We start from the raw sequence: 25,885 nt of genomic DNA, 5'->3' as shown, positions 1-25,885 counted from the left end.
GATCCTTATACTATACTATTTCAAGTTAATTTTAAAAATAGAAAGTGCTTTTAAAATATATATTTACAGCTTAAAAACAACTTCCAGCCATCATTACCAATAACTTCATTACATACATAAGGACAAATCTAGAGAAAAAAAATCATTGGTTTTCTATAAGATTTATCTGTAATTTGGACTATATAGCAATGGTTGGAAGTTGTTAAAGCAATGGCACCATGAAGTAATAATTCAGCTTATTTATTTTTAACTGTTTGATGTGGTTAAGCACCAAGAGCTGTGTAGAGCTATTACTGTATAACTTGATTTAACACCATAAAATGTGAACCTGTTAAAATCCCTATAAATGCTTTTTGTAGTAAACAGACTTGATTTAAAGCACCAAAATATAAATTCCTAAAGGTAATAAACTGAATGATTCAATCAAGGTTAATAGCCTAAAGAAAATCTTTTTAGAATGTATTAAAACTATACAACTTTTTTTTTTTTTTTTTGCTTAAAATGTGCTTGAGCACCACCAAATGTTAAAGTCACAGTTTAAGAAGAAATCCCCTCCCTTTTTTTTTACCTCAGCCTTAAAATGGTTGAGATGAGCAAATCGTAAAACGACACCAGACTTGTTCTTTAACAGCACCTTAAAGAAACACTGTAACACTGCACCAAGAGGAGGCATCTGATACTGAAACCTATGCCCAGTGGTTGTAGGGCCCCGCAACTCGTGTGAGGGCGTAGGAAGATACTGTTATTACGTTATCCTTAGTTACAGTTAATGCTCTGCGTGATGGAATTTGGTTGAACTCATTGTCTTCATAAAATATATCTATGTTTTCACTTTGTTGCTTTGTTTTCCTGCTGCTAGAGTTGAGTTCAGTATTCTCCATTCCTAATCTTTCCGCTTCTTTTTCTTTTTCTTTCGCCCTCTCAGCCATCTTTGCTTCCCACATGGCAAGACCATGTTTTGGCTCATTTAAATTTTTGTGTTGGTAGAAAACTAAAGAAATTCTTGTGGGATGGTTGCGGTTGGGTTTTTTAATAGGCGTGGTAGCGTGGAGCTCACGTCTTGCACATTCAATTAGGATAGAACCGTGAGAAGGTGCCACAGCGACCCCGCCAATGTCGTCATCCAAAAAATTGTGCTCGCTGTCTGACCACAGCTCCTCAGCTTTTTCTTCAGAGTCAGTCGGTTGTCCCAGTGCACTGTTTTGCTTTTCATCTACACAGTCAAAATCACACATCTGTTCTTGATGGGAGCTGTCCTTTTCCATTGGGCATCCATGGGAACAGTCAGCTTCATTCCCGACTGCATCCTTTGCTGGGGAGTTCAGCGGTACTGACAAATCAGAAGAACTGATCATCTGTGAAGAAGGAGAATTGTCTAACTGAAGCTGACAATTCTGCTTGTCTGGCTGATGTTCAAGTATAGTGGGCACGGGGTCTTTGTGGGCTGGGGGGCCTGGAGCAGTGACCTCTGGAAGGATTGGTGGTGCACCATTCATCTTATCATTCAGCAAAATTCCAGTATAATCTTTGACCGAGACATCAAAGTTCTGACAATTTACATAAGGTGTCACGTGAGGTTGCTTACTGCTGCATTCAAAATACCCGTAGGGAACTGAAAAATCTTGTTGAATATTAGTCACTGCTGTTATGCCAGGCTTATGTGCTAAAGATGAATAAGGATGTAAACTGTCCACCTTAAAATGGGAGGAAGCTGTATACTGTTTCAATAAAGAGCAATTTTTAGTAGTGTTTGAAGAATTTTTCATGGCATAGAGGTGATCAGAGGGCTCCGTTTTTATCCCAGGTTTTAAAGCATCTGTTTTGTTCCCTAAAAAAAATTCACACCACAGGGTAAGTACTCCTCCTCACACTGTTAGTAACATACACCATTTATAATATTTTCTTACTTGCTTTCTCATATGGAAGATACACATGATGACTACAGGTTTTTCAAAATTGTTATTTTTAGCTTTTTAGTACATACACAATGATTTTGCTGAAGTAACACCTTAACCTTTTCTAGTCAGACTGCTGGTATGTAAAATAGAAAGTTATTTCATAGAGATGAATAAACAGATAGAATCAAATAATCACTCAGTTCCTATTCACACAGGTCAGTTCTATACAAGTGCTTCCTAGCAGCTGGTTGCTGGCCGTAAGCACTGCCCAGGCTATCAGGAACCACTGTTTAATGTTTTTTACATAAATTATGCAATTTATACTCTAAAATGAAGCCTGTGAAGAAAAAAAAATTCTTGGCTTCCTTCACCCTATATTATGATCAAAGGAATAAGTGAGCTTACAGATCTTGTCCATCACAGCAAGCAATTTATTGAATTACAATAATTTATGTTATCAAGTAACTACTCAGAAATATTATTTAAAAAAAAACAAAAAACCCCCCATGGAACTGGGGGTTACCTGTACTCCAGGTAAATCCATCCTTACAAAGCTCCATCATGGAATTTGGCTTCCATCTAACTGCCACACATTAATTAATTATTTCAGAACTTTGTGGAGACCTACTTGTTCAGTTTATGTCCTTTCCCTAATCAATTCCTAGTCCTGGCTCCCCACAGTAGTGATGTTTGTGGAATGCTCCCCTCAGACAACTGATTCTCACCAGGGGTAAATTCAATCCAGAGTCTGCTGGAGTAATGGGAAAGAATTCCACTGACTGTGATGGGCTTTGCATCCTGCATCCCATGAAACTGCTCTACAGGTGTTTTGTTGGCAAACTAACAGCCCACAGAGTCCTTGCATATTCTCATAAAACACTTTCTCTGTCAGTGTTTCTTCTTTGTTCCAAAAATAGACAGCACGTTTAATTGCTTTACTGAATATAGAACTACTTCTTCTATCCTTTTAGTAATTTGTAAATAGTGATGGAATAAAAGACATCTTCCAATAGGAATGCAAAAAAGGCAAAGTGGGATAAATTACAGACACAATCATTGGTATGCAGATGCTGACATTGTGGAGGAACATAAGCAAATCACATCAACTCTTTAAAAACCTTTTTAATGAAATCAAACTCAAAGCATTTCCCTCCAGACCAATGCCATCCTCCAAAAGATCAGAAACATGCTGCAGTATCCATCATCTCTGGAGAGAGACCCACATTCTCTGAAAATCAGTTTTCCCAGCCCACAGCACATTCAGAATGGCTGTGGCTCCAGCAAATTTCCTGTTTCTTGTCAGAAGCTCCTTGCTCTGGGAGGCAAAATAGCCAAGATTAAGAGAGACTAATCCAAATCTATGGGTAGAGGGCAGTTGATCATTGTTTGGAAAAGGTGGCATTGCTCCCCAAAATACCTCCTGTTCAGAGCCTGGTGCATCTCTACTGGGAACCACTGGCTGACATCCCAGTCTGCTGTGGCCCCTGAAGAATCTGTCTCTAATCTGATGGTTCATCTCCTGTTCTATCCAATACAGGCCAAGACATTGCTCGTCTTTATGGAGACCAAAAATAACCTGTCTGTGAAGTTTATTTGGACATTAATGTCATTAATGAATGACAGCTGTATACAAAAAAGAAGGTAAGGACTCCATCTGTAATAGGCATTCCATAACAATTTAGGATTTCAAAGACTGTCAGCATTAGCACAGATGTGAAGATTATCCAGTGTGCATGCCAAGTACATCCTATTTTAATACACAGAATTCCTGCAAAGGACTTGGCATAGTCAAGAATCAAATCAAGCATTCACATATGAGCACTCTACCAAGCAGATTTAACCTGTCTTCAGCATGGAGAAGGCTCTCCTCACCCCATCTTTGTTGCCAGATAAAGACAAAGTGAAGGGGACAAGCCAGTCCTCCCTTGTAATTTTTTAATTTCCAGTTCTCTATGTAGTGAAAACATGTGGGCTAGGGGGAATCTCTCAAGCTTTCCAGGCTTTCCATCTGGGGGTACTGCAATGGCTTGTTTGTTTTATTCATTTAGTGAGTTTTTTCTAATTTTGCACATAGTTTTCAAATATTTGTCTTTTGGTTTGTTTCATTTATAGTATGACCAGAACTGAATGACACTATTAATATGAAGGGATTTTGATTTAAATAATAAAATTCTTTCCTGTAGTTTACCATCAGGAGTAACCAGTGGCTGGCTAGTCCATTGTCTCAACTCCACTGTATCACAGGCCCTTGGATTTTCATATTGAGCTTACAAATCTCAATTAGACTAAAATTTCCCCATCTGCAGGACTGAAATGATACCTGCCCCTGAATGGAAAAATCAATCAACAACTGATGTCCTATAATGGCAAAAACTGCATGTACAAATATAATACTCTAATATTCTAAATCCCCAATGTACAGATCTTTGCTTTTTACTGTGGGTTAGGGTCGGGGCAGTGGTGGTGTTACATAAGGTGCATAAGGACTTGAAATGAATTTCATGCAGAAAACAACAACACTTCCTGCAAACTGCAACTTCCTCTGCCACAGCTGCCCAGTCAGTGAAGCTGCTTTGAAATGGTTCCTATGGCCAACTGCAGCAATACGTGCCTGCACCAGATCTGGGGATTACAGTGTTGACATCTTTTTGGCAGAATTCTGCTGTCAAAATTTCCATGACAAAATCTTCACTTTTATGATAGAAATTAAGTATTTCTATTCACATTCTTATTTTTCCATCTCTGAAAAACTTTCTCTGATGAAAGCATTTCTTGCTCACTCTGGCTTGTTTTCATCAGCAGTCCTTTTAGATTACTTTACCAAAATACTGAAATCTAAACAAATTATGCAAACTGACTTGTTCACACAGTTATTTTATTATTTTTCCATGTCCAAGGAAAAAAGTTCTATGCTCCCAAAGCATATGGCAAAACTCTAGATATGGTACTATGTGTTAAAGGCATGGTTTGCAGAAATTGAATCCATGCCTATTTGTGATAACCACAGTGGGATGTACAGGTAGGTGGTTCATAACTCTTACTTCAGTGTCTCAAATTTTGTGTTTCAAACCAACTTCCAGTGGGACCAGACAATTCCAGAATTTCTTCCCAAACCAGCTCTCTGACACTCCCAGGACTTTCAGTCCAGCCGGAGGTGGAAGTTACTAATCACTGCTTTGGTGTTGTTGTTGGATGTTGTCCTCAACCTGAAGGAGTGTTTCTATATTTGTTTCAAAGCCTGGACTGTGTCTACCAAATTTGAGTGCAGATTCACTGAATGTCTGTCCAGTTTCCTGGGGGTGTCAATAGTACCACTTGTCCCTTTCTTATTCCATCTTGCTATATGCTATATTGGTTGCCTCAGCTCCTCTACTGAGACAAAGCAGGGGGGCTGAGTGAAAATTATGAAAACATGTAAAATAGATTCATTTTTTTTTAATCCCCACCCCACAAAATGCAGATGTTCTTCTAAATACGTTTAACTATTACTTCTCCCCTTAAATCTTCTACATATACCTAGATGCTTCTCATTACAAAAAATTCAAAATTCCAGCAGATAAAAAGCTGCTTTTATTTATTTTTCCCCTTTTCATCACAGAATCTGAGCCCATGACTCCCTCCACCTCTTCCTTCTTTTACACTTCTCAGTATCCGTGAAGTCTCATCAATGGTCCTGTCCTCTGAAGAACTGCTCCAAAGCCTGACCCCAGCCAAGACAACATTCATCAAAAGCACCTCAGGCAAGGCACAATTCTGTGTCACAAACATGTGACAAGACAACCTCAGTCATTGTCTTGTTACAGAACAAGCCCAATGTACCTTTTGCCTCCCTGCTGACATGTTCCCTTACTAGTATTATTAATAATTATTATTACCAATAATATTTAAAGAAACAATTTGATAAGCACTCTTGTCGTAGGTAAAACCTGGGTGTCTTCAGCAAGCCCCTTGCTTTGTAAGCATTATCCATGCCACAGGCAGAGAACTGCCATCAGCTCAGAGCCTGAGAAAGCCACTGTCTTTCAGAGGAAGTGGATTACTCAGGTCTTGTACTTTCAAATGACAGAAACTTGTGGCTGTTGTGTTAATACAGATCCCTACAGCAGGATTTCCAGATGTTCCTACTGCCATTATTTATTAGTATAGAGGAACTTTGAAATATTTCACCAATGCTAACACACCACCACAAACTTATTTTTGGGTGATCACCTGTTATTTTCTTTCCTGTGCTGAGAGAGAACATTGACCACAGTGATTGCTCATTAGCCCCTAAAACACAGAATAGAGAAATATTTTATAAAACCTAAGGAGCTTTTCCATCCCCTGTGATGGGCAAGAGGCTATGCAGCATCAGAAGAGACTGTCAGAATTTAATAAGCACCACTCACCTAAACAATGCAAATTGTTGCCAAGATTTTCTGGGGCTTCAGTTTTCAGCTTTACTGGAGTTGAGTATTTTTTATCTACTAATGGCTGCTTTTCAGTTGGGGTTCTCCTTGTGTCTGGTTTCTTTTTCTTTGTAGCTCTGAGAGGCTCTGCTAACATTCGCACTTCTCTGGGAAAAGCTGTGAGCACCTGTATGGCTCCAGCTTTTATTTTAGCTTCCAGTCCCTCTTTGGTGCCAAATTCATCTGTTTGTGAGATTTTGTAAAGAGGTAACACATGGAGCTGCTCATCACTTGGAATCACCCCCACTCGCCTGTTATCTTCCTTCGTCAACGTACAGACCTGGCAAGAACAGAAACATTTACAAATACAGCCACATACATCAAATGCAGAAGTTATTTCAACATTGAGGCACTCACGCCAGACTTCACTGCTTTCTCATATTTGATGGCCTCAATGCTACAGGTCTTTCACATGGAAACATCTGAAAAATATTTTGATTTATGATGACGCAGGAAAAACCATTGGTACTTGAAGAGAAAGACCAAGGCACTGGTGCTGGATAGGAAAAATGAAACTTTGGCTCATCTCACACTCAACACAGATTGCAGCCTTGGTAAGTAATCTGAGCTGTAAATATACTGTAAATTCCTAAGCATTCAGATGTACTTTTTAAAAAATACATATTTGATGTCCAGATTAATTTTCAAGGACTAAAGCATTAAAAAATTTTTTTTTAATTAGAGGTTTCTTGACATGCAACTGTTTTTATTTTTTGTTTTAGCTGGTGAATGAAAAAATCCCAAACAGTTATTCACCCTGCTCCATGTCTCTAGCAAATCTCTGCTCTAATTCCCTCTTCTCTTTATACACACCATCAAATCAACATCCTTTCCTCACTCTGGCTGCTTCCTGCAATGATGCCTCAAGACTCAGTAAATTTTTAGTTTCTCTTATTACTTTCTCTTATTAAATTATGTGTTGTGAGATACCAGGGCAGAGAGGAGAATGCTGCTTAGATCCAGTTTGATAAGAGAACCCTAGAAATGTGGGGAAATGTATTCAAAACTTACTACAAGAGTTTTCTTACTATAATTTTCCCAAATCACTGCTGAACCTTTGCAGTACTTCTTTTCAGCACTTCTAGAGTTATGGACATTCTTAGTATCAATATTTTCCCTTTAGAGAAATGTTAAACCAGCATTCTGGGCTTGCTGGTTTCATTCTGTGCTTTCCAAGGGATGGCAACAGTTTTCCACATACCAGCACATGTACAAGTGATGCCATTTATAGTTTTATTGATTGCATTCATAAGAGGCTACTGTTGCCCACAACAATGCACTGTGCACTAGGAAGCCACGTGTTCTACCAGGGCTTGGTTAAGCTGCTGCTTCACAGGGAGCTACTAACTACACACATACAGGAATCAGAGTGCCATCCAAGGATGACATGATACTCCTTAAATGGAAACATTATCATTCCATCATTGTGTAGGATGAATGTGATTCCTATCATAAACAGTTTATTCAGTTTCTCAGGATCATCTCACCATGCCTAACATTCCAAAGGAGAAAAAGAATATTATCATTTAGGGGAAAAAAACCAAAATATTTTTATTTTTTAGCACAGCTTTCACATAAAGGCATCACACAATTAATTCCAGAGTAATAAAATTAAAGAATCACAAAACTAAAAATCCTAAATCAATAAGGTGGCAGTTAGAGCTTTATAAATAGCTATATGCAAAGCTTGACAGTTACAGAGCAGCAAAAGGAGAACATTTGAGGAGCACAAAGGAAAAGAGCTTTTCAGGGGGCATTCTGAAAGGATCAAGAGGAAAGCTCTTAAGAAGGCAAAGTGAAGGGGCAATTAGAAGCTGATGAATAGCACTGACTGATGTACTTGCTCCATGCCTACTTACCTCTTCTGGGCAGCCTGTGGACTATGAGGAAGAGTTAGAAAAAACAAGTTGTTCCATGAGCAGTGAATGATGCCTCATTTCCTCTGGACTTCTCCATCCCCCTGCTCCCACATGCCCGACCCCAGCCCCATTATCCCTGCTCCCCTCTGTGCCCACTGCCACCGGCCAACAGAATCTGGGAGTGGCTGAAATGTCACAGCTTGGAATGAGAGCTTAAAATCTCCAAAGACAATTCAGTTTCTGTAAATTTCAGCGGAATCTGGTTGGAATTTGCCAGCAGATTCCATGTTATTCAGGAAGGTGAAAGAGGTCAGGACATACAGAGAACACAATTACCATGACTCATGTTCTTAGAAAGCCCAGCACATCCTCCCCTTCTAAATTAAAAACAAAAGCAGTAATAAAATGAGCACAGAGGGGCCTAGGTCACACATACTCCCATCAGAAACTGCATGTCTCTCACTTGTCTTTTCAAGTATCACATCCAGCCTATTACTGGACCCATGTGCTAGTCTGAAAAAATGTCCATATCTTGAAAAGTCAATCCCCAATCCTGTTTATTTTTAAAACTGAGACCCTCATCCAATTTATGGCTCTAAATTGCATGGAAAACTGATCTGGTGCATTTATAAGAATTATTCTTTTCTGTTAAAATAAAGATTTAATATTCATCTTTCATCTGACTTACAATTAGGCAAAGATAGATGAGTTCTACATTTTCACAACAGGGAGAAGCATAAAAGCAGAGACAAAAATCAAAGCTCATAGTGGTTGAAAAAAACTTCCTTTAAGCAAAATAAGTATTTGTCACTATCACAAAGCCAACACCCCCTTTAGAACAAGAAAGCAAAAGAACTCTTTTGAAGACCTAACATAAGGGCTGCAGTAAATTTCCAGGACAATGTTGAAATTATGAATGACTTTCACACACACATTATATTAAATACTGAGTTAAAATAGATAAAATTAAGAAATGAATGTACATTTAAAAATGTTAAAACCCTGAGGATCAGTGCACTCACAGCCTAAATACTATGACACAAACTTAACATATATTAAATGTCAAGGTCAGCATCTCCTTTAATGTATTTTAATATAAAAGGAAGGACACAGGGGCAAGTGGATAACTGCAAAGTTAATGTTATGAGGTAACTGGCTAAAATTAAGGCCCTAGAGATAAGCTAGCAATTGACAACTGAAGTAAAGTAACCCATCAAATGGGAAAGATCCATTTCAAAACCAGTCTAATATTCAAATTTGCACATTGCACAAAATATCTGCGTATTGCGTATTTGCATATTACACAAAATAATCCTTTAAGAAACCTTAAAAGAAGATACTGATGGGAGCTTGAAATTAACATTTTCCATTGGTACTGATACTGTGCTGCAAACACAAACATGAGAAAATCATGGCCTCTGCTAAAGACCATTTATACTGTGAGGCTGCATCTCCTGCTACTCTACATACTAGTTCAAAAACATGCAGCTAAATCATCCAGGATGCTCCAAAGCCAAAGAAAACATTGGGCATGTGGTTTGTTTAGGTTTCCATTGTGCTTGGTGAGCAAAACCATTACCTGTTCTGGATTCAGTGAAGTCATGGTAAATCTTGCATAATCGTAAAACTGCATTTTTACTTTTTTTGAACTTGAAATTCACCCATGAACTCAATGGATTTCCCTCCACAGAAACATCTGTAGCCACACAGCTCCCAGTGTGTTATTCTGGGACTCTTTGATCCATCTTCCTTCTCTTGAAATTAACACATAGAAATGATGTAGCCCCTCCCACTATCTCATAAGAACAGATGGTTTAAATTCAAGTTTCAGCAAAGCAGCCTCTCAAAACCTGACTGATAGACTCGAGTTTCCTGGGCTCATCCTTCCTCCCTTTGCAACAGAAAGCAGTGGGTGGTGCCACATCATCACTGCTTACTGCTGCACATGCAGACAGGCAAACTGTGACATTTTATTGGCCTGTTACACCCTGAGTAATCACACCTCAGTCAGAGCAGGAAACCCCAAAGGCATTTTCCTCTTGCCCACAATCCCCGCGTGTCAGACACCACTTCTGATCCGCACGCTGGAAGGGGCCCAAGGCATGAGCCCCCAGCTCACGTGCCAGTAGTGAGCTTCTCATGTTGCTCCATTTTCCCCTCATAAAGAACAGTGACAAAAATCCTTCCTTTACAGCCCCATGGAGTAGATTTTTAGCGCCCATGTTAAGCACTGCGGGCACAGTCCAGAGTGTATGTAGCTCAGCTACTCAGGAGAGAGAGAGATGTTGTCACTTATTGCACAGGCCTGGGCCTGTAAGGAATGACTTGATGAGCTGTAACTACAGAAATACAGTAACTTACTGAAAGTTTGCTTAAATAAATCAGGAGCAGTTTGTTGATGGATTGCTGGATGGGTTGACACTACTTAGTTCTGCTGCCAATAATAAATTCTATATATTGTAGCTGCCCTTAAAGCATGGCTTATTTTCCTCCCCTTCTTCCACAGTGCCTACTACAGACTGTGTGGCACCAATGATTACACTTAATTGCAGCTGGTCCCTCTCCTTCCTCAATGCCAGAAGAAAGGGCAACATGCCCCATAGGATGAGAAATACCCATACACATGCTGCTGAACTACGCAAGGCTTCATTAACCATTTTGTTCCAGCCCCTGGAAAACCTGTTATGTTGAGGATGTAAATGGATTAATACATATATGAAGGATGTGATCCTTTGCAGCTAATTCAATAAAGAAACAAAACTACCTACATTTCACAGACTCCATTAATAACTATAAAGTGTTGGTCTCTGTGTTGCTGATTTACTGTCTAGCTTCATATCAATAAGGAACACTGCCTTAACACTGGCTGTAATGTACATCAGTGGCCTTAGGAGAATGTTAAAAGATGGCAAAACAGTCTGAGTAAAAATGGACAGTATATATATTGACTTAGACTCTTAAAAAGCTCAATTTGTAGGCAGAAATTAATTTTGCTTCTTTCAAGTAAACATGTTAGTTTACACTTCTGTAGAACTGCCAAGTGTTTTCATTCTACTGAAGACCAAACAGGGAATAATAATTCTTATTCTTTGCTTTTCTACCAACAAACAGCTCTGCTAAAGTTAGGGTGTGATCCTGCTAGCCAGGAGAGATGTTCAGCAAATGAAATCTCCCACTGTAATCCCCAGTTTTTGTTCCCACTGCTAACAAGAATGAGCCCCATTTAATTCCAGAGCCACAAATATTTCAGCTGATCACCAAAACGTTTATACCCAGAAAAATACAAGAATGCTCTTCTGAAGTTCTGGCAGAGATGGAGCATGGAAATTGTTATTGACAGCTCATTAGATAATATTTTTTCTAAGTATACAGTAAACTCCAGGCTTATTATCATTAAACTTATTTAAGTGCCTTCCTGAACTCATGTCTCTGCCTGGTTTAAGTTATTTAAATAGATTGTGGTTTTCCTGTGCTGTTGGTGCACTGTGCAGCATTCCTTTCATATTTGTGGTAAAAGTGATTCACAAAAAACCAATGAGGCAAAATGAAAAGGTGTCACTTATGCCCTAAGTAGTGGTCACAGAACTGGCAGTGTTCACAAATAACATTTTGTAAGATATTTATTTTAACCTTTTTTAGGTTAGAGGAACTTTAGATTTCATAAATGAAGATTTTGTGCTGGAATAAGGAAGGAAAAAGGGAAGAAATCTTACCAACATTAACAAGGTGAAAGACAAATACACTTTGTTAGGCTTTAAACTGTAAGGTGTGAATACCATTGGAAAAAAAATCACATAAGGGGAAAAATAGTAAATAAAGTTATGGATGTCTGAGTTGTTCTTATTTTGGTTACCACCACATTATCAGAAAACAATTATCTGCATGAAAGCTGTCACCTCAGTTAGGTGTATGACTTGCACTCAGTATGTTTTACTGACAAAACACATCGTAGTTAGATGTAACTGGCTCCTCCACAATTATTACCAGTGACCTGTAAAAAAAGTCAAGTGTGTTTTAAACTAAGTAGATAGCCAAAGCAGCTTCTGGAATTAAATCAGAATTTAGCATCAGACAGATGCTAAAATCACCCATGGTAATTTCTTTGTGTTCCTACCACTACTTTTCTTATGTGATTAACAGATTTGGTTAAAAGCTAAAATTAGCAACCCTAGGCTTGACCATCATCCAGCTGATCTAGACTGAAGAAAGTCCAGTACATCCAATCACCCGGTTTGGAAAACACCATTTTTCCCTTTCAGCTTCCAATCTGCACCACTGGAAGAGGAACAGACAACAAACTCTGTACATCCTGTGAATCACCTCCACATCTCCTACCCAGGAAGGCTGCATACAGACCACCAGGGACTCTGAACTCAGCACCTTCCACATGCCCCAATTCAGGTATTTAAACTGAGTTTTAACACTTGCAACTACTTCCTATGTTCACATAGCCCTTTCCAGCAAATATATTAAAATAAAGAGATATCCAATATAAATAAGGAGACTATCAGGTATGCAATAGAGAGAGCTATATGATGAAAACCACATTCCAAGGCATAGTTTTCAGCATTTCTAGTGATTTGATAATGTTCTGCAAGACTTAAAAAAAATTGGTAGAACTAGTAAGGCAACAAACCTTACACAGGTCATTGTTTTCTGCGCTGCTCACGTTTGGGGTTACTTGCAGACACACCATATACAATCCATAGAGATAAAGTACCAATACCAGCAAGTTGAAATTACATCAGATGATTACAGATAAATACATTCTTAGAACTATTAAAAAAACCCCAAACCTAAACAAGGAACACAAACAAACAAAAACCAAACAAAACTAACAACAACAACAACAACAAGCTACTGTCCCCCCAGCACCTTCTGGCCATTACCAATTTTGGGGGGATCCAATATGACAGGATGGGCAGCAGGCTCAGTTTCCTTTTCATTTTAAACTAAGAGGCAATGTTACACTTGAATTTTATTTTTTCAATACCTAAATTAAATTTCCTTAAAAAGTGCACCATGCAGACTGCCAGGAAAAGAAAGTGTCTTCTTCAAATTTGGGATCTTCAAGCTATTTGAGTTCCTGCTATTCAGAAGCTTTAAAGTGACTCTATTTTCACATGAGCTTCCTCGCAGCATCTCACCAATATTTTGCAGTGTGCAGTTTCAGCATTTTCTTACAGAATATCTGCATATAACTGGCATTCTATGCAAGGCAGAAATATTAAGTCTGTTCAGGACTGAAGGATTCTGAGACCTGCTTCCACACTTGGAAGTAACAGACATTTGCCAAACACAGGAGCACAGAATTTGTATTAAAAAACTGTTCCAGTAATTTCATTGATGCCACATACAAATGCTAAATAAATGTTAAGTATATGTCTAAATGCAACATCTCAATGAATCACAACATCATAATTCTTTTTCTATTTCCAAATTTAAAAAATGACTTTTTCTATATCAAAGATTTTAGATGGATTTCTTTTTTCCAGATATCCATCCTTTGACAGAGTAATTATTCTTGAGTGTTACCTCCACTGATGTCCAATAAACCATCCTAATATTTAGAGCACTGCAACACTACCAGAAAAACATTGTCAGTTTTACTTTTTCTTCCCTCTTTTAAGATTGTCTTTCTTCAAGACTATGGTCTCATTTTCTATAAGATCACTTAACTGAGTAATTCCCAACTGATTTTCTCACTAGCAATCCAGCAAGGTAGTTGCTAGAACACCTATGTTTGTGGGTTTTCCTTTCACACTGAGATTTAAAGATCATAACAGTTACTTGATCAATCATGCCATCATCCTCCCTATGAGCAGTAACTCTACTAACATGAGGTGTGGCAAGTGCACAGTACAAGAAAAAGGAAATTTGATGAGAAATGAGCCTGGAAGAGGTAAATTAATACCAAATCCATTTGTTTCAGTGCTTCTTCTACAGCAGTCTGTACAGCTCTCCTTGGTTAGATAATTATTTGCCTTTGAACATCTAACCTGTCCTATGGCCAGTCCTCTCCTAAGGTACCAGTGACTCAAAAGGATTAAGTTATTCTGCAGGCAGGATCACCCTCATGCCTTTCTCCATCTCTTCTGTACGAGGATTAATTTACATCCTCTGTAGACCGGTAATGAGAATATGCAAATAATATAGGGATTTATAAATGGCACCAAAGAATTTATTTTATAATACCTTAAACATTTCATGCAATGTACCCAGGAAATCAAGCAGCATTTTAAAACATGAGTAAGCAATACGAGTGAGAAAATCTTGTGTACATACCACGGTGCTTCCATTGTGCATGTTATGTGTGTCCTTATGGGCATGGGCACAGAAATCTATGCAAGCTGTCACACCTGAGAAAGGCCTCCCATCCTTGGAGCCCAGCCGGCAGTCAGGGCCCATGTGCTCGTTTTCCACCTAAAAGTAAAACAAACTACAGGTCCTTGGGACTGAAAGTCAGCACCTTGGAACCCCACGAGCCACTGCTGCACTTGTGACAGAATGAATGCAGCCAGTAAGAATGACCAGAAAGCACATTCTTTCCTATGAAACTTAGGGCTGGATCTCCACAAGATGAATCAGCTCAGCCAGAGCAAAAACGTCTTTACATAATAAAAACACCCTGTTTACAGTATTGTCTCTAAGCTTTTTATACGTGCACAGCTCAAAGCACAACTGTGAGATGAGATGAAATAAAAAAGGTGCAGAATTTTAAAACTGAATAAAGGAACTGCTGAAAGTAAGCAAAGTGATTCACCACATCTGTGAGATCTGCAGCTTCTACCCATGAACATACTTGGGGATTTCATCTTGTTTTCATGCTATGCTGCCTCTTCAGATCTCCAGCTCCACTAGTTGAAGGTCACACACCTACCTGGTTCTGGAAAGCTTCAGGAGCAAGCTTCTTATAAACTGGAGCCACATCAGTAGCTAAAGTTTGCAAATTATTTTCAAGAAGTTCCTCCTGCAGAGAAAGGCAACATTTAGAACACTGTAATTTGCTTTAGAAGAATCTAATCCAGTTTAGAGATGCCTGACAAGTCAGCAAAGCTTGGAAAGTCCACCTCTATATTATATCCTATCAATCTGACTTATGCTCTGCTGCCTTTTGTTATCAACCATCAATAAGCCTACTTTTGCATGACTAAAATACTAGAATTGCTAAATATAAATCAAACAAAAAACATCAAAGGATATCTGTTGGGGAAAAGGAGCCCAACACAGAAGAAACTAATTTCTCCCTTATTTCCCTGTAGGCAGTTAAGGAATGAGGAATGTTCCACACACAGTAGAGAAATAACATCTAGGAGAGAAAAATTATGTCCCATGCTGAATGGAGAAGGAACCCCCAGTCTTCTGCTTGTGTTTTACTTATGACCTGTGTCAGTACAGCCCTGCTATGGGTTTTCCAGCCCTGGGGTTCCACCTTCTTTTTCTTTTGATCATATGAGGAACTCTCAATAGCACTGAATGTTAATTTCAGTTCTTAGGGGGAGAGGTATGTTTCGTACATTGCAATAGAACTCTTATCAGGAACATCTGATAAATATTTGGTTCCCTGGTGCAGAACTCTGACCTTGATGGAAATATCCACTAGATTAGGAAGTAATACTCCTTTTCTTATGGCAAGCCATATAAACATGGAACTAGCTAGGTGGACTTCAATGGCAATGCAAGATTTAAGCTCTTATTTATAGAATCAATCCCTAAATTATTTTCCTAAATTTTTGCTTTTCCATGAAAATCAGCAACCAACTAGGGAAGAGAAGGGTGGTGGCATACTGCCTACACTGCTTTCCTCCAGGGGCCAGGCTTTGAGAGACAAGTGCAACTTCAGTTTTACATACTGTATAGTGGCAAAAAAAAATTCATGACTTTATTTGTTTAAAAGAAACCAAACCCACTTAGCACCATATCTTGTTAACATCAATGTATACAAACATATAAGGATTCCCCATTTTTCAATATGATGTTACATTACAAAATGATACTGTATTTTAAAGTCATGCTTTAGCCAGTTTATCAAGTGTTGATTGCTACTACAAGTTTCTCTGAACTGCACTGAAGGTAATGCATCCTTAATTATCTATCCTATGTACTATTCTTACCTAGGTGTATTACACCCTTTAACCTCATCTCATTCCATCCAGTGCCTCAAATGATCCAAATCTTTCTGGACTTCGAACTATCTTCTTAATTTGCTATACCTCCTAGCTTTATGTCATCTGCAAAATCACCAATATCCAATATTTAGCTAAAAGAGGTATCTATTAAAAAGGTTAATGACAAAATCAAATGAAAAGTATTTACCAGCAATTTCACTCCTTTGAGATGCACTGACAACTTGCATGTGCACTGAAAGTGTCCAGGCACTGCTGTTGCCTACAGCTGGAGGCTTTTGTAACACTCATCCCTTCTCAGCTGCAGAATCCAAAAAGGATTTAGAACAACTTTAATGGAAAAGGGGGAATAAGGGAATGCACTTTTAGATCACACATCTAGAAAATATCCTGCTTAAGTGATCTTCTCTTTTAGGCAACTAAACACTGGGGTGGAAAGCATTCTCCTCCAAAGATGTGCAGGTTACCTCTCAAGTGACTCAGCCAGGCAAGACAGCTCTCATTAGTGATTCAGCATTCCCAGGTGCTGCTGTGCTTGACTAAAGTGTCCAAATTGAGCTCAGCGTGGCCATTTCACAGACTCTGAGGAAGTGATGCCACTTTGCAGTCTCAAAGAGAGCGTAATATGGTCAAAGATTCTTTGTAAGAGATCTGGCATGGCCTGATATTTCACTAGACTACATATGATGGCTGCTGCCTCTGTTGTTTCCCCAGCTAATGTTATTAAAAGCATTAGAAACTCACAGAGAAAAAAGGCTCCATGCACAGCACTATACAGAGGGAGAACCTAAAACAACGGGATCATAGCAAAAGAACAAAGGAAAAGGAACAGGAGGGAAAACAAGTTATAGAACAAATTCCCTCAAGACATGCAGGGCTATTGCCAGTATGCTCTGTTCTGCTGAGGCAGGAGTCCCCCACTTTAAATGCTGGTGAAGTCTGTAAACATCCATAATGCAAGTGGACAGCACAGCTCAGAGGAGACCGAGGGCTCTGCATTCATGCACATATGCATAAAAGATGGATTGGGGTTTTTTTTAGAGGCTCATACAATCCCATCTCTATTTTCTCTGCTATCTCAGCTTCATGTCATCACTCACTCATAAGCAGCAATTACAGTAGCACTTGACTGCATTTTCTAGTATATTCATTGCTTCAAGACTGCTCAAAAAATATGCTGCCCACAGAAAAACCAGGTTATTTGAGGTGGCTCCTTCTAGAGAGAAGAGCAGGCTGTCAAGTGGTCAGACCACAGTATGGAAGCAGTGCCACCCAAGCTACAAAACTTTCTATGACAAGGTGAAAGGACTGGATTTCTGAGGTGCAGCCTTGGTGCTTAGGAAAACCTTTAGCTGTATTTTATAGTAAGAAAGAATTAACATTTTATGCAGTTGCACATTGGAGCTGTATGTGCATACAGAAAAGCACTTAAGGATAATTTTAGTGTATTTAAATATGTAGTGAATTACACTGAGTTTTCATACAGTGGAAAATTACAAATACTACAGTTACAATACATTTAGTTGGGTGCCTGTGTGAGAAGCAATGCATACATATATAAGAGAGAAAGGGTGAATATTCACAGATTCAATTTCTAGTTCTGAAAACCAGCAAAGTATTTGGAGGAAAACAAAACAAAAAAATAAATAAATAAACCTTACTTGTTTAGGGTCATCAGTGAGAAGCCTGAATTTCCTGGGGTTTTTGCTTCTGGCAAACTTACAGCCATTGAAATACATACTCCATGAACAGCCAAATGAGAACGATGCTCCACAAGTTTCTGGATCAAGTCCTTGACATGCACAAGTACGACTATGAAAGGAAATAGAGACATGACGTTAGCCATTTCTTTTAAAATATATAACATAACAGAAGAACTTATAAAATATGCCATTTAACCAGATCTTTTCTGTTAAGGAAATCCTAGTGTAGAGGGCTGACCTTTTTCCCCATTAGAACAGTTTCAATCCTCAAAGTCCTACTTCAGGGAAATACTAATACTGTTACAGATACATAAATATACCCACACTACTTTGATTTTGACTTCTCCATTGGATAAAATTTTTATCCAAGAAAATACCAGTGCTACTAATGGTTACCCTTGAATCCAATAACTATTTTGTTATGTGAAGAAACACTGTTAGCTCCAACTTCATCTAACTTTTGAGGCAGATCAGCTCTACTCAGTCCAAGCATTAGATCCAAGTCACTGCAGAAGTATTACTGAGTCTGCTAAATGTGGGCTACACAAAAATCAGCACAAAGGCAGCAGTGCTCCAGAGCCTCAGATGCAATTAATCATATGGTGGATTAAATGAAATTTCTCTCTGAGGCAGAGAGAGGGAGTGTTCAATTTCTCATTTACAAAAAAAAGTTGCATATCATCTTCTCAGTAACTCTTCAGCATGGCCATGTGTGCAAAGGGCACACTGACTGCCCCTCTGCAGCATGCGCAAAGCCAGGAGAGAAGTTCCTTGCCACCCCTTTCCCTGGGCGCAGCACATACATGTAGCAAGATGAACCTCTCTTAGGGAACTGCGCTTCAAGGTCCAACCAGGTGTTCCAGCAGAGACTCACGAGCAATGCTCTAAGCCTATGGCTCTCAGAGTTGACTAGCTCAGATCAGTGCTGTTGCTCCAAGACCAACTGACCTCTGCTGGCTTGCTCAGGACTGAGCTGAGCCTGTGTCTCAGGCCTCACCTTTTATTGGCCCCCTGGTTCTGCTCATGTGCAGTGGGGGCCCACCCTAATTGGGCACAGGTGGGCTTGACACAAGCTCATGCCACTCCCTGGCAATTAGTGGCACCTGGCTGCCTCATTTCACTACACATACACCTCTCCAGTAAAAGCCAGGAACTATCTTTTACACTAAAATGACACCTAGTAGTTACGTGAGCTTTTGTACACTTACTTGTCAAACTACTGAATTGTCAGGTTACTTATTCTAGAACACTGAAAAGGCAACACAAAAGGCAATTATTTACTATTAAAGTAACTTACTCCTCATTTAAGGCGCATCTGCGGCTGGTGGGACAGCCGTATTTTCTGAGAGTCTGTGTCAGCTCCTTGTACAGTGTATCAGCCAGGAGGTGAGGGATCCCTTCCCAGGCCAAGATGAGAATCACAATGACAGCAGTTTGACAGTGGTGTCCTGCACGCTGACGTACCAAGCACAGCAACTTCTCCTCATCACTGCTTCTTCGTATCACCTGGAAGAGTTATTTTTTTGGTTTTACTCTTAGGCAAGCACAGGAAACTTGTAACACATTTCTCTTCTCCAGGATGTGAGAGGCCCAGGAGAGTAAGAAATACTGCTGCCCAGAGAGAGTGCCCACCAGCAAGCAGGGCTGCAACAGCATCAGACACTGATCTCTGGTATAGAACATGCTTCTGCATTGCCTTTTTACCTGTAGAAGACATAGCAGTGCACTTTTACAGAAGGAGGAATATTTTAGATGTTCTACGCAAATAATAAAGATGGATTAAGTGGAAAACAACCATTGGAAGTAAATAACAATCCTGAGACAACAGACCCACTGCAAATGTAACAGTTACCTTGAAAATAAAACTGAAAACATATTCCCAAAGCCCAGAATGCAGGAACACATCACAGGAGCACTCACATACATGGGCTGGGATGGTTACCACAGTTATGTGTCAGTACATAAAATGGTTTGTACCTCACAAAGCAAGATTAAAGAAAGCAATGAAAAAACGTGCTCTTAATGAAGGAAGCAAGGATTTTTTTCAGAACATGACCCTAGACAACCACCATTGAAGTTCTTAGCAGAGTGCTTACATTTTTACTGAACTGTATGATATACAAAGCAATCATTACCAACTTATCCGTAAAACCCAAAGACTATGGAACAGTACAATATACTACTGAATTAGAGGGAAAAAAATAAGCTAGGTGGTCCTAACCCATATATTTAGGTTTTTATCACAATTTGAAAGAGAGGTGCATTGTCAGACAACCAAAAAAAATGCAATAAAGCTAGGTAATGGAAGAACATAACCTTTGAAAATACATTTATCTGTTCTTCAAACACATTCTAGCCAGCATGGCCTGAATGAGGCCCCCAACAAAGGTACCTGAACCTCAGTGTTAAGCTTCAAACACCTTGGGCCTTTACCCCTCTTCAGGCATGAGAGGCTGAATCCTCTTCCTGCTGTACATCAGATGGGGAGCACCAAGTCTCTCTCTCCCTGCATGCAGATGCCAAGTTCTTTCCTTGCAGACACTGCCACTCTGTAGCAAGACCCCCAACTCAGAGCAAGCAGTCACCCAGGGGCTTCCCACCCAATGCCCCCTTCTCCATCAGCAGAACTCCCACAGACACATTACTAGTCACAGGCTATGAAAGCAGGAAAGCAGACAAGTTTCTCTTTGAGTACCTCTGAGTCTTCCCAAAGATAATGGATTGATGTCAAAGCTTGTTTTTGCCAGACATGCATCTGTCACTCAGATGTGACACCGAGCCTGATCAACGATGAAGATGTAAATTATTTGAACTTGTTAAAAGTGGAGATCAAATTACACTTGTAATTAGTCTGCAAATTAAAAGTTTTTCAATAGAAAAGCAATCTCAGAGGGAACCTGTGCAGGTTTAGCAGGAAGAAGCAAGCCCAAAGTTAATTTGTATGAAAGGAGAAAGTATCAGCACCCTTCTGAAGTCAGTCGTGGTCTTACAGCCAGCCTCAGGCTTAAAGAGAAAACAAGCAAAGGCATCTGAGACACTGTTCCTCAAAAGGAGCCTGGGTTGTGACTGACCAAGCGGTACAGCATTTTTTGTAAAGAAATAAACAATTTATATTTGAGTGAGGTTTACAGGAAATCTATTATGTCAGTCTGAGTTTTACAGTCCTGAGGTAGCACATTTCCTTCCAGTCAGAAGAATTTACTTTTTGGTAGTCATCATGAAGGGTCATATTTTGAGTGACTTTGTTTGGTTTTTGGCTTTTTCCTTCCTAGGCTTTGTAACTTTTCCATAAAGAAATCTGGTGGTATTTTAAGTTTCTCAGTACAACATCAGGTTGCCCTTTTTGAATTCTCTTATAGTTTTTAACTGGAAATAGACATTCCAGGAAAAAATAACAAATGGGCAAGAAGCAAACTTATAGTTTCCTTTACACTAACACCATACATTCCAAATATAACATGATTGGAATTTGCTTCATTATTGCACACTGTAGAGAATGCAATACCCTTATTGGAGCCAAAGCCATTTTACAATCCATCAATGAAGTACTATATTATTAACAATTTTTCTAGTGCAGGAAACTGCCACTGCAGCAGTCTGACTTGGTGACCTGTTAGCTACATTAACACTGATGTAACTGTTGATTGCCAAATTGTCATTTGTTTTCCAGTGCCCGACTACATCAAATAATTTTTTGAATCAATTATATGTTCATTGTATTATAAACATACATATATTATGCAAAAGTAAAACTGACTGCATTTGCTTTTGTTACTAAGCTTGTGGTTACCTGAGCAGTTGGTAGGATGCAAACTGAAACTACAAACTGTGCACTGACCATCACTTGTTTTAAGTGATGCACATAGTAAGGCTTTAATTGACCGATCATTTCTTGAATTACTCTTTAGTTGTCTCCAGTTTATTTCTTTATTTGTATTCCAGTTTCTGCAGCCTGAAATTACTGGGAGTGGTTCCATGATCCTTAAACATCCCTAAGCCATACTGTGTTTAAACCAATTGTCCTCCCATCACAGTTGTTAAATTCATACCACAGCAACACCATCTTAGTGATCCCATCAGAAGAGCAGCACATGTAAAATCTCAGCCTACACTTTAGTTCACTTTTTATTTTTCAGCATGCATATGACAATGTCTCAGTAAGGCAAATGGAATTAGTACATTGTCACAGCCAGAGAATACAACACTAATGCAATTTATTATTCAGTTCTTCATGTAACAGTTTAAAATACATATTTATTTGATACTGAGTTTGTAAATATAAGCCCCAGGGTACTTACTGTTTATGTATGAAATACAGAGATGCCAAATAATAAGTTAGAGATGCAACAAATACAGCAAGTCCCTGTTTCCTCAGACTGTAAACAATGCACAAATCCTCTAGCAAATTATGTGTACTAAAGTTGGTACTACTGGCAATTTATATGATGTAGTTAATAACAGGGATACAGTACCTAATATAATGCTCCAGTTAGTTTAATTTTGGTCCCTAATATATTTAAAAGGAATGAGAAAATAAACGTTTGTTCAGTTGTGGAACTTTAAGACCAGGTTTTTAAAACGGAAAAATAAAAACTTCTCCCCTGCAATTGCTTTTCCACACAAAATAACCACACTTTCTGAGTGACTCACACAGAAAAACAGTATAATCAACAAAACAGACTTGTAATAAGTTTGTAAAGTATTATGTAACACTTAAATGTCATATGCTCTCTTCTTTGCAGGTATGTAGGGCCAGATTATCTTTGAAGTCTTTTTAGCAAGCACTAGTTGTCATCAGTACTATACATATATACTATAGGATATATTTATTATAGTATATAAGAAATACAGACTATATATACATATACACACTATGTATGGGTATATATACTACATATGTATACATATGTATCTATATGTACTATATATGTATATTTGCATATATACATATATAATACACTATATATATAAAATACATCTATCAAAAGAATTCCCACACTGACAGTAAATCATCTGTTTCAGATGCAACACAGCACTTCTGGAGCAGCAGACCTGACAAACTCCCCCACAGTGTTTTACCAGTACCTGTCCAGCCCTGCTCTGCACTCAAAGGAACTGGGGATGAAGTCAGCTGCTGCCCACTCCCTCACCTGCCTGCTAACAGCCACATCTAGGGCAAAAGGAAAAACTGAAATGGGACTCATCTCCTTCTAAATAGTTTTCTACATATTTCTACATGCACGTGCATACTTGGTCACACAATACCAAAAGCAGCATCCCTGTAAGCTGCTGATCTGGGCAAGATGTTCTTTCATTTTGATAATTTTCAAAACTAAGTTTTGCACATCCCTCTGTGCCGAGGCACTCACCACTACACGGACTGTGGTATGTACTACGTGGACTGCACCACACCTGTCCCACCTTATTGTGACTTCCCATGTGTTCTTATACACACCTACATCTAAAGGAAGGCAGCAACTCAAGGAAATTATTTTATGAGCTAGCCCAGATACTGCCAAATGGCAGAATTCGAAAATTAGGAGCAAGCCTTCGAGGTGAGGGCCAGACAGCCATCTAGGACAGAAATACCACCAACAGTGATTATGGTAACACATCATAGTTAAACCTCTGTTTCTACAAACCGCAAAGGTAGAAGTTAACCCAATTTTCTTAACAGAAAGCACAAGCCAAAAGCTAGAGTACACTTATTGAGGAAGTGCCATACACAGCAGAATATGCTTGAGCAGTTTAGCAATGAGCTATAGGATAAACAAGAGGAAAAGCTAGTTTTTCACTTCCTCACACACAAGGATTGGGAAGACACTACAAGGAAAGCTAAGAATTAAAGAACACAAAACCAGGACAAGATCAGAGGAGTGGACTGCCCAGCCTTTTCCTGACCCTGACAATGACTAACAGCAGTTGCCTAGTGATGAGCAGAAAGACTAGCACTTGGATGCAGACTCTTCTCAACAACTGGGGCTGTGGGTGAGCAGGGCATGGCCACTGCAATCCCCAGGCAGGGGCCATGGACCATGTCCAAGAGCAGCAATACCAGCAGGGCTCCCCTGGGCTGAGGGGTGGTGGAGCATATGGGGTGAGGTGCTGAAGGTGTGGGCCACAGACCCAACCTTGCTGCTACCCAGTGACATGCAGCTCATCACCATCCCTGTTGACAGTTGGATTCTGTGACGTTAGAGATCACTTGGCTCTGTGATCTTTTCCAACTCTGACAATTCTGTGATTCTGTGAACCACCAGACACCTCCCACAGCCACCTGCCAGCAGCTTGGGAGACTTGCTCACCCTCTCCCAGCTTTTGAAGGATTTCCCTTCTGAGCATTTGTCCACTCACTTCTAAATCTATGCAGCATTTTACCATCCACTACACTCCTGGGCAGAGCTTAATTCCAGACTAGGTGAAAGAAAAAGCATTTACCTTTTTTTGGTGCGGAGTACGTCCGCTGCTGGTGCCCTCGAGTTCTGATACAGGGTGAGACTGAAGAACAGACTGCTGCTCAGGTCTCCATCCTGCCAGACACTTCACAGAGCCCTGCTGTCTCCCTTGCCCTCTCTGCCAGGTTGATAAATCTCTACCTCTTCCTGTCCTTCCCAGGTACTGCTGTGTTTTCCTGAGCTGGGTAACCAGAACTGGACAGTGTTCCAGCCTGGCACGCAGCATGCCCTCTCACAGCAGCACAATTGTGTTTCATGTCTTCTTTGTTCCTTCCCAGTAGTTCTCATCAGTTTCCTTTGATGTTTTCATGGATGCTGGGCACTGAAGCTGAAATCTAAAGAACTACTATCCCAAGCAGTAATACTCAACCTCGTGTCCACCACTTTGTATGTAAAACCACAACACTCAGCTTTTTGTGTAACTTTTATTGAGTGAGTTTCATCTATCATTTTAGTGGTCATTATTTCCAGATCACACCTTTTTCCTGCTCTTTATAATACCTGTACCCCCCTGAACAATTTTGCATAATCAGCAGTTTTGTTACCTCAGTGTCTCCCACTTTTTTTCAAATAATTTCTGAATACATTGAACAGCATCATAACGTTATGCTATTAATAACACCTGCTTCAGCTGTCCAAATGCTTGACTTCTACTTACTTGAATTATTTCTTTTAGATTGTTGAAGCAACTGTCTCAACCCTTGGCAGGAGCTCTGGAACAAGGAATAAGTACACTGTGAATAAAAATTACTCTATGTGCTTAAACATAAGCCGGCCTATCTAAATTAGCATGTACATGACTTATGTAAGTAGCTAAGAGTCAGATGGCAGAAGCTCAGAATAACTGATGCTGAATTACCATGTGGATGAGAAATTACTTTCCAGTTTAGGATCACCAGAATAGTTACATTAATATGATATAAGCCAGATACCACTAGCATACAGTACAAAATTTTAATTGTGAGTTAAATACACTGATATAATGACAGGATAAAAGAAAAAAAAAAAGCAAAAAACCAAAGGAACAGAGAAAAAGTTCCTTTTTAGGTTTACTTCAGCTCTATGTAGTTCTTCTGCAATACTCTCTCCAGCCCAGACTGAATTCTTCAGTAAAATCACAAAGCTTCCTTTGCAGGGTACCAGTAGTTGATTTCAAAGCGAGTTGATTTCAGAGCTGAACTGGCCACTATCATTTCCTGAAATTGGTGACTAATTTAGAACAGTTTGGCTCCAAGTTTTCTAACCTGCAAATATTGCCTCAGCACAAAGCCTGTGTATGAAGTCCTTGCTACACAGGATGAGATCCTCTGCTAAATTACAGTTCCAGAATAACCTACAGAAGCACAAAGCAAGAGCACAGTGCTCTTTAAAACTGCTGCTGTTCTAGCAGATGATG

General features: G+C 39.3%; 1 protein-coding gene across 1 annotated transcript in view; it reads right to left on the bottom strand.

The window, feature by feature from the left end:
- Positions 1-498: 498 nt before the first annotated feature.
- Positions 499-25,885, bottom strand: part of TET1 (tet methylcytosine dioxygenase 1) — a 60,719-nt gene continuing 35,332 nt past the window's right edge. The window contains exons 6-11 of the mRNA XM_030453588.1: positions 19,332-19,540; positions 17,993-18,143; positions 15,086-15,175; positions 14,491-14,628; positions 6,287-6,626; positions 499-1,828 (exon numbers count right to left, since the gene is read on the bottom strand). Of these exons, the coding sequence (XP_030309448.1) occupies positions 687-1,828; positions 6,287-6,626; positions 14,491-14,628; positions 15,086-15,175; positions 17,993-18,143; positions 19,332-19,540 (2,070 nt within the window). The 3' untranslated portion in view covers positions 499-686. The remainder of the gene's footprint in view (positions 1,829-6,286; positions 6,627-14,490; positions 14,629-15,085; positions 15,176-17,992; positions 18,144-19,331; positions 19,541-25,885) is intronic.

This window comes from Calypte anna, chromosome 6, assembly GCF_003957555.1.
Source record: "Calypte anna isolate BGI_N300 chromosome 6, bCalAnn1_v1.p, whole genome shotgun sequence".
Classification (NCBI taxonomy): domain Eukaryota; kingdom Metazoa; phylum Chordata; class Aves; order Apodiformes; family Trochilidae; genus Calypte; species Calypte anna.
The sequence above is the reverse complement of the archived record's forward strand: the minus strand, read 5'-3'. Positions and strand labels throughout refer to the sequence as shown.